General features: G+C 42.1%; 2 protein-coding genes across 2 annotated transcripts; one reads left to right on the forward strand and one right to left on the reverse strand.

The window, feature by feature from the left end:
* Positions 1-598: 598 nt before the first annotated feature.
* LOC149289712 (dnaJ homolog subfamily C member 30, mitochondrial-like) lies at positions 599-1,432 on the reverse strand. The gene has a single exon (XM_089490236.1). The coding sequence runs from the start codon at positions 1,430-1,432 to the stop codon at positions 599-601; it is 834 nt and encodes a 277-aa protein (XP_089346362.1).
* A 472-nt stretch (positions 1,433-1,904) lies between these two features.
* Positions 1,905-7,661, forward strand: LOC149289713 (18S rRNA (guanine-N(7))-methyltransferase-like). The gene is made up of 12 exons (XM_089490329.1): positions 1,905-1,952; positions 3,263-3,300; positions 3,419-3,514; positions 4,172-4,254; positions 4,342-4,438; positions 4,578-4,674; positions 5,042-5,092; positions 5,358-5,443; positions 6,266-6,311; positions 6,854-6,915; positions 7,185-7,274; positions 7,607-7,661. Exons 1-12 carry the CDS (start codon positions 1,905-1,907, stop codon positions 7,659-7,661), a joined length of 849 nt encoding a protein of 282 aa, XP_089346455.1.
* Positions 7,662-13,108: the final 5,447 nt, after the last annotated feature.

The following is a 13,108-nucleotide window of genomic DNA, read 5'->3' on the forward strand; positions in this document are numbered from 1 at the left end:
ACAGTTTGGCCGGTTGTGTTCAGGGCAAAGTATTGGGAATATACTCCAATCTGATGTTAGCTGCTCCGGCTCGTTTCTACTATCCTCTGTATGCTTAAACAGCTTTAAAAAAAATGATGGACGGTTAAAAACTGGTAACCAGCTTGACTTTTTTTGCCTCCTAGAGCAGTCCATTCAACATACAGAATGGCCGATAGGTCTCGTTCCTTAAAGTTTGGAGATGTGCAAAAAGGTACTTTACTAGGGTTCATAGCACCACAAACACAACGCCCGAGCTAACGAAAGAACAACTATCACATACAGCAACACAGAGTAACAGTGATAGCGCACACGCGCAGCCAGTACGGCTCTGGTTTTATTACATGAGTTGTGAGGTCACACTTCCAGTCCTAGGTGAGATATGAGGTAGGACAGGCAGCGGACATCTTCCCCACTAAACGCCAGGTGGGATAGAGACATGTTCGCTCCGGCTGACCCCACACTTTCAATGGCCACGGTTTACATGAGGCACTGATAGTAGAGACTTAACCCCTTGTACCCTGGACTGCATTGTTTCCTGTATTATTACAGAACACTGCTAAGATATCATGCATTGGCCTCATTTAAAAGACACCAAGAGGGCAGCAGCAGAGACGATGAGCAGCACAGCAGCCATATCGCCTATTTTGTCAAATTGCCACCTCTGGCTCGGCTCCCTTTTGAGTTTCCTGTACAGTTCTCTTCTCTCCTTAAGGATCCGCTCCCTCTCCAGCTGCTCCCCGTAGTGCGCCTGGTAGAAGGCGTCGAAGTTAAACATGGGTTTCACGGGGGTCTTGGAACTGCTTGACACGTCCTTTCGGCCGGAGGATGCTTTCCGTGAGGGGCTGCTTCCCTTCCCGTTAGGCCTCCGAGCCGTACGGACATCTTCGAAGCTCAGGATGCCCCGGTCATACTTCTTCCTGAGACTGACACTGCCCAGAACATGGTAGGCCTCGGTCACTTCCCCAAATTGGTAGGCAGCCGCCTCACTACCGGCGTTCCGGTCTGGATGGTAACGGAATGACTGCTTGTAGTAAGCGGTCTTGATCTGAGACTGGGTCGCGTTTCCAGACACTTGCAAGATATCATAATAAGCAGTCCGGGACCTGTACAGCGGTGGGGTCTCTCGGGCGCCATTACCGCGGCGGCTGTTTTCGTTAGAAGCCTGGAAGCAGGTGCCCTGGGAGAAATAACGCTTTCCGGAGCCGGTAGGGTGAAAGAGGTCCTCAGCAGGCGGCCTCTTAAACAAGCCCCTTCCCCTGGAGAACCGGGCAGCTAGATCAATATCTTCCCAGTTGGTATCGCTGACCGTATGCTGGGGCGTTAAGAAAGACAAAGATAAAGCCGTAGGGACCCTCTCGGTCAAAGTTTGCAAAACTCTCCATTTCGACAACCTACGGCTGACCTCCGCCATTTTCGCCGGGGCAGAGGCCGGCACCACCTCAGCCAATAGCAAGACGCGCTGGCACTGTGGGCGGTGACTGGATGCGTAAGCCGCAGTACCGGATTAGTTATTGGCTATCGACAAGAGCATTTGAAGAACATCAACCAATAGCAGATCACATTTGCGGAAAACTTAATGAGAACGAGGCAAGACACGCAAACCAGTAGTGACGTCAAGCGGTTTCGTCGATTCATGGCGACTTAGAGTTCTAAGTTCTAGATATCACTTCGGAAGGGTCTTCGAATGCCGAACTATAGACGTATGGATATGAGCGCGGAGAATATTATTCATTGATATGTAGATGACACGCATTCCTAAAAGGGTTTTGTTGAAGTAGACATGACGCTAATGTTGGGTCTTTCTCGAGTGTTTGTACTCTGGATCACTGATGATGTAATATGTGTGCGCTGTCCCGGACATGTGTTAGAGTACTAGTGGAATCATGGCTGGTAGCGTGCGGCGCCCTGAGCAGACAGGGCCTCCTGAATTGGTATGAAATAGCAGAATGATCCCATTGATTGTGTTCTTTGTCGTGTAATACTATAATAAATCATAGTGTTAAGAAACTCGGTCTCGGAATTCATTTTAGTGTTTAAAAGGTGCTGTTCCATTTGGGCATAACATTTATTGTATTTTCCAGCACGGGCAACTAAGAATTACCACATCTGGCCTTTTATTCTTCCCTCCTAGAGTTGAATCGCTTAAAAACAAAATGTAATGTTTTAAGAAGCTATTTTAGTTTCTATGGCAACAGCTTATCAGCATCTGCGCTTGTGCCACATGCCAATTTAGCGTTCCCAACAAAATTATCGGGCTACGTTTTACTTGATTAAATGCTTATTTTTGGGAAGGTTTCGTTTTTATATTACACTTTATAAAGCGACTGCAGGTTCTGTATCGCTCTTACTATAAGGGAAATAAAGCTAAATTAACAATAACCGGAACATTAAGACATTCTGTACAGAAAGACAGGCCGTCCTCTTTGTAATCTTACAACTTCTTATAGGATGGAGAAGGAATAATGAGGGCTGAGAGTACGTATAATGAAGCCTGAAATGGTTTAGTTAATATTTCATATAATTATGTGTGCATTGTATGATTGACATTCCACTGCTATTTAGCTGTAGAGGTAATGGATTTCCCCGTTCCTTTGTTGGAATATATTACACGCTATATGGACAAATGTATTGGGACACCTGACCATTACACCAACAGGGACTCTGGTGGCTATGAATTTAGTTCCCCTTTTGCAGCAGTAACAGCTGGGATGGCTTTCAACTAGATCTTGGAGTGTCTGCGTGACAATTTTTGCCCATCCATCCTGTAGAGCATTTGTGAGGTCAGACACTGATGTTGAATCTCTATTCCAGTTCGTCCCAAAGGTGTTCGATGGGGTTGAGGTCAGGGCTCTGTGCAGCCGGACAAGTTCTTCCACACCAAGCTCACCCAACCATGTCTTTATGGATCTTGCGTTGTGCTCTGGGGCACAGTCATGCTGGAACAGAAAAGAGTCCTCCCCAAACTGTTCCCACAAACTTGGAAGCATAGCATCGTCCAAAATGTCTTGGTAAATCCTCTTCAGCATACCAAGACATTTTGGGCAATGCTATGCTTCTACCTTGATTCTATCTGTTGAATAAAGTGGTATTTATGATGGAAACCCATTGTGCGAATCTCCATTTCTCAGCTATATATGTGTACATATATATATAAAATAAAAATTGTCTTTGAAATCCATATATAGAATTTTGCCTAATACCTGTTGGATAAATGTATGATTTACTGGTTTTTGCCTTTCAGTTTTATAATGAAGCTGAAGCGAGAAAATATACCCAAAAGTAAGGCTTTTTTTTGTTTTTTTTTTTGTATCAAGCATAGATTGAGTATTGTTAGAGAGTATCAAGCTCTCCTTTTAATTGCCTCCCTTATTTTGTGTTCTCTGTTTTTCCTGCAAAGCTCCCGTATGATTGACATTCAAACCCAAATGTCTGAACGTGCTATAGAGCTCTTGTGTCTGCCAGAAGATCAGCCTTGCTTTCTGCTGGATGTGGGGTAGGTTATTTTCTAAAGCCCTTTCTTTTGCTGGAACCGGTGTATCCTGCCCTTTCAATATTCTACAACAAACATATGATTGTCTTTATTTTTTTCTTTTATTCCACTCATTTCATTTTATTATTTATTTCATAGCACCATCATATGCCATAGCACTGTACAAATTTACCACATACTTGCATGCTTTCTTATATTAATTATATTTTAACTACTCTAAATTTGCTTGCCTTTGTTAAAATATTAGTGATTGACACTGTAGAGAATCCCTACAGAAAGGACATAATAGAATACATGAGCAAGTAACAAAGAAATCTAATATATATAATTTTTTGCATGAAGTCCATTAAATACAATTTGAAATTTGCAACATAAAAACCTAATACTGTGTGGAGTTTGTAATAATGACGGCCGCTGTCATTATTATGTTTTTGTTTTGAGCGCTTGGTATTTTAGATTTTCTTTCTAAATTAGCTTGCTAGGTCTTAATTTACCAGGTAAAATAGTTAAACTCAACCATATAAAATCAAGGCTGAATGTAGCGTTTCGGGGACGTGAATGTAATATCATCAGGCTGTTTAGTAGTATTTTTCACCCCGTTTCATTGTACGACTCGTTCTGTATCATCACACTGTTTGTTTGCTCTTTTCCCCGTTACAGCTGCGGTTCAGGTCTAAGTGGAGATTATGTGTCGGAGCTCGGCCATCACTGGATTGGGATAGATATTAGCTCTGCAATGTTAGGTTAGTTGTACTGGCTTTACTTTTCTTCCCGATGGAAGGGTTGTTTCTGTTGAATGTTACATCTCGCCTTTCTTACTGTTTTTCCAGATGTGGCATTAGAGCGTGAAGTGGAAGGGGACCTGATCAGAGGGGACATGGGACAGGGAATCCCATTTCGACCTGGCACATTTGATGGCTGCATCAGGTAAGTGGCCAGGCAGGTTACTGATTGTAGGCATATGGCTAATATACAGGTGTGTTTCGTAATCATAGACTAAAGCTTTCCATGTGGTCGGTTCGCTAAATGACGCATAACATGGCGTTTTATTATTATCTTGCTCTAGTATCTCTGCCCTGCAGTGGCTCTGTAATGCGGATAAGAAGACACATAGCCCACCTCAACGTTTGTTTCGCTTCTTTTCAACTCTTTACTCTTCTCTGGTGAGTGTCCCTTCGTGGGGTTTGTCCAGTTCTACCTTTTGGAGGATTTACATTACAGGAACATTCTATCCAAATTATTGTCCACTATTTCCTATTATTATTGAAGTTTTGAACTGGAAATTGTTCCTTCCTTTATGTTTATGATAGACGTGGAAAGTAATCGTCACAAACTGCTTATCTCACCTGTTATTATGCCTCAATTTCCATTATAATTTTTTTTCCAGTTTCTGTGTAAGGTACTTCCAATTAAACTTTTAAAAGTCACACCAAACATAACCTTCTAAGTCTTTGGGTTGGGGTTCTGCCATGGACACCTTTTAATAACTATTTCTATGTAGTCATCCTGATTATGTGTAATATCTTATAGGCACGCGGCGCAAGGGCGGTTCTCCAGATTTATCCAGAGAATGGCGAACAGGTAAAGTACAATCCTTAAAAAGTGCCCATATGCCAACAATTATGTACATAAAATGTAACATACCCCAAAGAATGTAGTGTTTAGTATAAAGGACGGTACTCTCACCAGCTTTATCAGCGGAGCGTAAAAAAAGCGTGTGTGTATATATTATTATTATTATGTACAAAGAAGCAAATGTTACTTGTTAAAACTTATATTAATTAGTGGGTTTTCTGATGTGCACGTGCCTTATTCTTGCCAACCTGTCTGTCTGCTTTCTTTACAGCTAGAGTTAATTACATCTCAGGCAATGAGAGCAGGCTTTACTGGTGGAATGGTCGTGGATTATCCTAATAGTGCCAAGGCTAAAAAGTAAGATTATATTCCGTGTCCAAACAATATTATCAGCGCATCGATTAAAGTGTATTAAAAATATAATTTCAGGTGAAATATATACCATTATAGAATGACACCAACCCTCATCAGAGGTAAAGGTAGATCTGTATAATTGGCCTTTATTTTATTTTTTTACATGTAGTTTTTGCCGAAAACCCTTTTTTTGTGAACAGCAGACATTTCATCACCTGATACTTTTGCTTATCGCTTTGTGACCGCTCACTGTGGACTGATGTATAGCGTATGGAAATTGTGACATCATAGAATTTAATTTGTGATATCATTCTGAACTTGATTACCTAGGATTCTATGTCCATGTTGGCCGTATTTTATTCCGGTTTTCATTATTTATTAGGAAATAAATAGTATATTTTAGTAGCTTGCCCCCCCTAACGGGTTTCTCTGATTGGACTCGGATTTTATAGTAACAGGAATGTGACAAAAGCATTTTTCTGCCCAATAAACTCCGCTGTAAACGTCTTTTACTATTTAGGGTACTCCAACCCCACAGAATGACGTCGGCTTCCATCTTTTGCTTAATGTTCTGTTTTAACGTGTGGGTTTTTATCATTCATCTGAACTCGTATGTACTGCATCTTGCATAAGAAGTGCAGATGTTTATTTTATAAGTACATTGCGTTAAACATATTTACTACTATCCATTATTTCAATAAAGGTATTGGCGTTTTATTACTGTTTGTTATATTGTCAGACGCTCACTATACATAGGTGATTGTGTTCTTATCGCTAGTGCGTACGTTTAGTCATTTCATGAGTTGTTTCCAATCGTGTCCGCAGGTTTTTCCTGTGTCTCTTTGCTGGAGTCTCTGGTGTGTTGCCCAAGGTAAGTCATTTGCAGGAATCATGTGCCTTCACAGAGCATTGCTCTACACAGTAAGCCTTGAGAAGCACATGTGCTCCATAACCTTTACAGAACGTGAGCTTTGTTAACCATAGACTGAGGCATGGATGATGAATCTCAGTTACAAGAAACACGTTGGATCTTAAAGCATCCTAGAATTCCTCCAACAAACTTTGTCTTCTGTTTCAACTCAATCCCCCCACCCCCCCATCGTACTCAATGTTGCACACAAGACTTTCTCAGTTTTGAGTTTCTGTGTGTTGTAGCATCTCCAACGGAGCTGGGATGAAGTTATTGTTATGACCTATTCTTCAATGACCATATACACACGGAGATATACCATAACCATAATACTGAGCAGATCTGAATGCACACAGCATCATGATCATTTATGAATTAGTAATTGTTCTCGGATCTTCCAATACTCACGCGGGCTCAGCCTTGATCTTAAATTAATGGCTAACCCATTGTTACGGCGTCAGTCTCGATCAGTGGTTGCTTTCAGTAACTTTGTCTTGTTATAGGGTCTGGGTGAAGAAGGAGCTGGTCACGAAACATCTCGTCAGGTTTCATTTACCAACCAGAGGTGAGTCAGGATACCAACCAGAGAGCGGCAATTTTGAAGAATTCTTAGGGTAGATCTGTCTGTCCATATGCGCTGTAAGGTGTAGACTCCCCTCTCAGCCCAAAGACAGACGCACAGCATAAGAGGTTTATAGTCGTGGCTGCTACAAGAAGCAGGCATGTTTTCCTCCCTCTCACACTTTGGGTAAGAAGGCAAATGATCCCCGGGGGGGTCGTTTTCTGAAAATCTCCTAATTTCTGAAAAACTACTAATTTATTATAATGTTGCAGAACGCGGTTTAGAACGGCTCGGGGAAAATCTGCAAAGAAGAGCAAAGACTGGATTCTTGAGAAAAAAGAACGAAGGAGGCGTCAGGGAAAGTGAGTGTTTTCTTACACATATTTACATAATACATTTAAGAATGTAACCTATATGGATTAAATTTGGATACAAAGTTAAATATTTACATGTTTGTAGCTAGTGTTCCTTATTGTAATGATCCTTTTCTTGTTGAATTGATGCGTTATCTTTGTTTTCTTAACCCAATGTGGAGTTCCTGCAGCTCATTCATACTATTAGATAACCAAATAAATAAATATAAATATATATATATATATATATATATAACTTTATATATTTCTGTTTATAAATTAAATTTAATAGATTAAACAAAGATTTTAAAAATATGTTGTTTTTTTCTTCTCGTCGCCAGAGAGGTCCGCGCTGATACAAAGTTTAGTGGAAGAAAAAGAAGACCTCATTTTTAAGAACTTCAATGACTTTCACTGCTGGAAGAATGTTCTTTGTAGTCACATAAAATGGCATAGTTTCACAGGGTTTACCCTCACAAAAGGATGTTCCAGTGTTTCAAAATGTGAGAACAAGGGCAATGAGTGGCGTTGAAGAAGGTGCAGCTGCTATTTCTTCTCCCTACAGAAATCTAAGATTTATGTGGGTTCTCCAGCAGTGGACTAGAACACCGCAGACTAGCAAGTTACCGATTTGTGATTTAGCTACCATATTTGTACATATTATCAGTATACTTTGAAACTGCCATTACTATTTTAATGCATTATGCTGTATTTTTCCAAATTGTATTCTACTGCTTGTTTTATTCTTTATTCTTATTCTCATTCTTCTGGGCTAGTCTCAGAAGCTTTGGGGGCCTTGTTGAAAATGTGCCTTAACAATGGCTGTATTTGTAAGCAAGTACCAGAGGAATTATGCCACCGGAATACAGCCGGTGCAGTAGTTTTATACCCTGTTCCTCATTTCTAACTAATTAATAGATCTCATGGTGTTGAATATCTTCGCCCTGGTCTAGCTGAGTGAATAGAGCCTTTTGTGGCTAATCGAAAGCTATGTCTGGCTCTAGCCTGTTGGAGTGCCCATTGGTGAATAAAGTTAACCAAGAAGTCATATGGTCATGTCACAAGCTGTACCTTTTTGGGGCAGCTTGTATGGTATTGATACCTTTTCTTGTCTACACAAAGCTCTTGTAAACGTGACATAATCATACCAGTCAGGTTACAAAAAGATTAAAATAAGTAAAACAAGCTCCTGTTGGCAATATCCATGCACCAATTATGGCTAGATCATATTTGACATTTTCTTCTTTATTTCATGTCAAAATGAATACAATTACATTGCGTGCCTTTTTATTTGCTGTGCTAAACGTCTTTATTAAGTGTGTATAGTGAATACTGTTAACTTATAAAGGTGCCCATTTCAGGTATTTTGGTTGTTGTGAATTATTTATATTGTTACACAATCAACAAAAAAATAACGTTCTCAATGGCGAGGAGCAGCATGATGGATATCCTCCAGGAGTAGCTGTGTCTAAGCTTTACGATCACGAGAAGTGATGTAATATCACTAATACATCATGGATTTGTTTAGAGAATACAACGATAAGTGGAGCAAAAAGCACAATTATTCTTCACACATAACCATGCTGTCTATAAATTAAGTAAAAGTTGTGCGGCCATCACACTAAAGCAATGGGACATCCCCGCAGATTGCTCCTTTATCCTTAGGAACGTTATTTAATTCCTATTATTAATTCTAGTGAAATTGAGAAACAACCCAAACATCGCTTATTCGTATCATCACCGCAGGTAAAGGCTTTTGTCGACTGAGGGTGGACACCAATGGTGTTATATGCTTGTTATGCTGCTGTTTAGCCACAAAGTGATGCTCTACTCCTGTATAATAATTTCGAGCAAAACACATGCAGCTACAGGCCTACAGCAAGCATCCAGCCAGTCCTTTTGGAGAAATACCTCCGCAGCATGAGCTCAGCGATACCCAGGAGTACTCCACTTCCGCCAGCTCGCAGTCGCCAGGCCTCCTCTTGTACCATCTCTCAGATGTAGCCGCGGTTTGGTGTGTGGATCCACATGATCCCTTTTTATAGCAGTGGGCAAATTGACTATAAATGTGAGCCTCAGGTAGAATTTGCAACAGCAGTTAGAATGCCAACAGCACTCTTAAGCCTTGCTTTCCTGCTGTCTGCGGATTACGAGCTGTATTCTGTAGAACGTTTTGTAGAAATAATGTCTGGGTGGGATAAGTTTGGCAATATGTAAATTCTGGATAATAAAATGTCTGTCTGACCACACAAATAGAGCAGAGAACAGTTGGTTGCTCCATTATCATATACCTTAATTGACTATTGTGTCATTTTAAAGCATGATTAGAGTATCTGAATTGTTCTTATCTGCTGTCAAAGCCTATGTTTGTGTTTAAATACATATGACATATACACTGCTCAAAATAATAAAGGGAACACTTAAACAACACAATGTAACTCGAAGTCAATCACACTTCTGTGAAATCACACTGTCCACGCAGGAAGCAACACTGATGGACAATTAATTTCACATGCTGTTGTGCAAATGGAACAGACAACAGGTGGATATTATAGGCAATTAGCAAGACACCCCCAATAAAGGAGTGGTTCTGCAGGTGGTGACCACAGACCACTTCTCAGTTCCTATGCTTCCTGGCTGATGTTTTGGTCACTTTTGAATGCTGGCGGTGCTTTCACTCTAGTGGTAGCATGAGACGGAGTCTACAACCCACACAAGTGGCTCAGGTAGTGCAGCTCATCCAGGATGGCACATCAATGCGAGCTGTGGCAAGAAGGTTTGCTGTAACATAGTAACATAGTTCATAAGGTTGAAAAAAGACCAAAGTCCATCAAGTTCAACCTATATACATATTGTGTCCCTACTGTGTTGATCCAGAGGAAGGCAAAAAACCCTTATGAAGCAGATGCCAATTGCCCCATACCAGGGGGAAAATTCCTTCCCGACTCCAAATATGGCAATCAGAATAAATCCCTGGATCAACGTTCTGTCCCTATTAATCTAATATCCATAACTTGTAATATTATTGCTTTCAAGAAACACGTCCAGGCTCCTTTTGAACTCTTTTATTGAGTTTACCATCACCACTTCCTCTGGCAGAGAGTTCCATAATCTCACCGCTCTTACTGTAAAGAACCCCCGTCTGTGCTGGTGTAGAAACCTTCTTTCCTCCAGCCGTAGAGGATGTCCCCTTGTTATAGATACAGTCCTGGGTATAAATAGGTCCTGGGAGTGATCTCTGTACTGTCCCCTTATATATTTATACATAGTTATTAAGTCCCCCCTAAGCCGTCTTTTTTCCAAACTAAATAACCCCAATTCTGATAATCTTTCTGGGTACTGTAGTCCTCCCATTCCCCTTATTACTCTGGTTGCCCGTCTTTGAACCCTCTCCAGCTCCACTATATCTTTCTTGTACACTGGTGCCCAGTACTGTACACAGTATTCCATGTGTGGTCTGACTAGTGACTTGTACAGGGGTAGAATTATTTCCTTGTCGTGGGCATCTATGCCCCTTTTGATGCACCCCATGATTTTATTTGCCTTAGCAGCAGCTGCCTGACACTGGTCGCTACAGGTAAATTTACTGTTAACTAAAACTCCTAAGTCCTTTTCCATGTCAGTCGTCCCCAGTGTTTTCCCATTTAATACATATTCCCAGCCTGGATTTTTCTTCCCCATGTGCATAACCTTACATTTATCTGTGTTGAACCTCATCTGCCACATCCCAGCCCAAGCCTCCAACCTATGCAGATCCATTTGTAATCGTGCGCTGTCCTCTATTGTGTTAACCACGTTACAGAGCTGTGTCTGTCAGCGTAGTGTCCAGAGCATGGAGGCGCTACCAGGAGACAGGCCAGTACATCAGGAGACGTGGAGGAGGCCATAGGAGGGCAACAACCCAGCAGCAGGACCGCTACCTCCGCCTTTGTGCAAGGAGGAGCACTGCCAGAGCCTTGCAAAATGACCTCCAGCAGGCCACAAATGTGCATGTGTCCACTCAAACGGTCAGAAACAGACTCCATGAGGGTGGCATGAGGGCCCGACGTCCACAGGTGGGGGTTGTGCTTACAGCCCAACACCGTGCAGGACGTTTGGCATTTGCCAGAGAACACCAGGATTGGCATATTCGCCACTGGCGCCCTGTGCTCTTCACAGATGAAAGCAGGTTCACACTGAGCACATGTGACAGATGTGACAGAGTCTGGAGACATCCTCCAGCATGACCGGTTTGGCAGTGGGTCAGTAATGGTGTGAGGTGGCATTTCTGTGGGGGGCCACACAGCCCTCCATGTGCTTACCAGAGGTAGCCTGACTGCCATTAGGTACCGAGATGAGATCCTCAGACCCCTTGTGAGACCATATGCTGGTGCGGTTGGCCCTGGGTTCCTCCTAACGCAAGACAATGCTAGACCTCATGTGGCTGGAGTGTGTCAGCAGTTCCTGCAAGAGGAAGGCATTGATGCTATGGACTGGCCCGCCTGTTCCCCAGACCTGAATCCTATTGAGGACATCTGGGACATCATGTCTCGCTCCATCCACCAACGCCACGTTGCACCACAGACTGTCCAGGAGACCATCCGCAACCTCATCAGGAGCATGCCCAGGCGTTGTATGGAGGTCATACGGGCACGTGGAGGCCACACACACTACTGAGCCTCATTGTGACTTGTTTTAAGGACATTACATCAAAGTTGAATCAGCCTGTAGTGTGGTTTTCCATTTTGATTTTGAGTGTGACTCCATATCCAGACCTCCATGGGTTGATGAATTTGATTCCCATTGAGAATTTTTGTGTGCTTTTGTTGTCAGCACATTCAACTATGTAAAGACGAAAGTATGTCATACGATTAGTTCATTCATTCAGATCTAGGATGTGTAATCTTAATGTTCCCTCTATTTTTTGGAGCAGTGTATGTGTCAGCTGAAATCCCTGGTTCAATGGGTGGCTCAGTTACAGGCTGTCGGTGTTCTCCATAAGAAAGAAAGGGGTTCATAGGGGACTAATTATGGCACAGGGATGATGCGGAGCTCCATCCAGCACCTGTTTGGTGCTGCACCAGCTATACTGCAGAACACGTTTTATATAATGGGAAGACTTAACTATTTCAGTGATAAACTGTGCTCGCCAGTAGCCACCTTATTAACTCCTATAAATCACTATTTGTTGTCATATAGAGCCTTTAGTGATCAGGTGGGGAGACTATGCAACTAATTTACCTATTCCAATTAGTTTCTTGTTCATCATCAAACCCCCCACCCCCAAACCCACAAGACTACAATAAATATTTTTGTATATTAATACTTGTTTCCTGTTGTATTTTCTGAGACCTGCTACCTTGTAGCAGCACCAATTAAACTTTTTTTTTTTTATTTGTAAAATACACCATAGCGCGCCTCACTGACATGGCCTCTCCCCCAACTGTGGAAGAGGGTGTTTGTGGAAGTGCTCCAGGAAGCCTGGACAACAGGGAGAAAACGAGAGTAGACCGTGCAAGTAGAGAGACAGCATTAGAGGGCGAATGACAACCAATATATTTCTTAATTCAAAAATCCCTCTGAATTTCATTCCAAACAAAAAGGCGATTCAAAAAATTTTAATCGTTTTTGGTCCATTTGCACAACTCTCCGTTATGAAGGGCTAACCCCAGTGAGTGTCTGCTGAAGGAAGAGCTCGGCTGGACCTGTATAATGTGTCGTTACATTAGCGGGATTTCCTCGGTCTCCTCATCCATTAAATCAGGCGATGTGGAGGAACAGCTTAGCGCTGGAGAAACCTGTCAGCTTTGGTCCTTATAATGAACAGTGAAGGGGGGGGGGGGAAGGAGTGCAAACCACAAATC

Source organism: Sceloporus occidentalis, unplaced genomic scaffold (genome assembly GCF_023333645.1).
Source record: "Sceloporus occidentalis isolate IW3139 unplaced genomic scaffold, rSceOcc1.0.p SCAF_43, whole genome shotgun sequence".
In the NCBI taxonomy this organism is placed as follows: domain Eukaryota; kingdom Metazoa; phylum Chordata; class Lepidosauria; order Squamata; family Phrynosomatidae; genus Sceloporus; species Sceloporus occidentalis.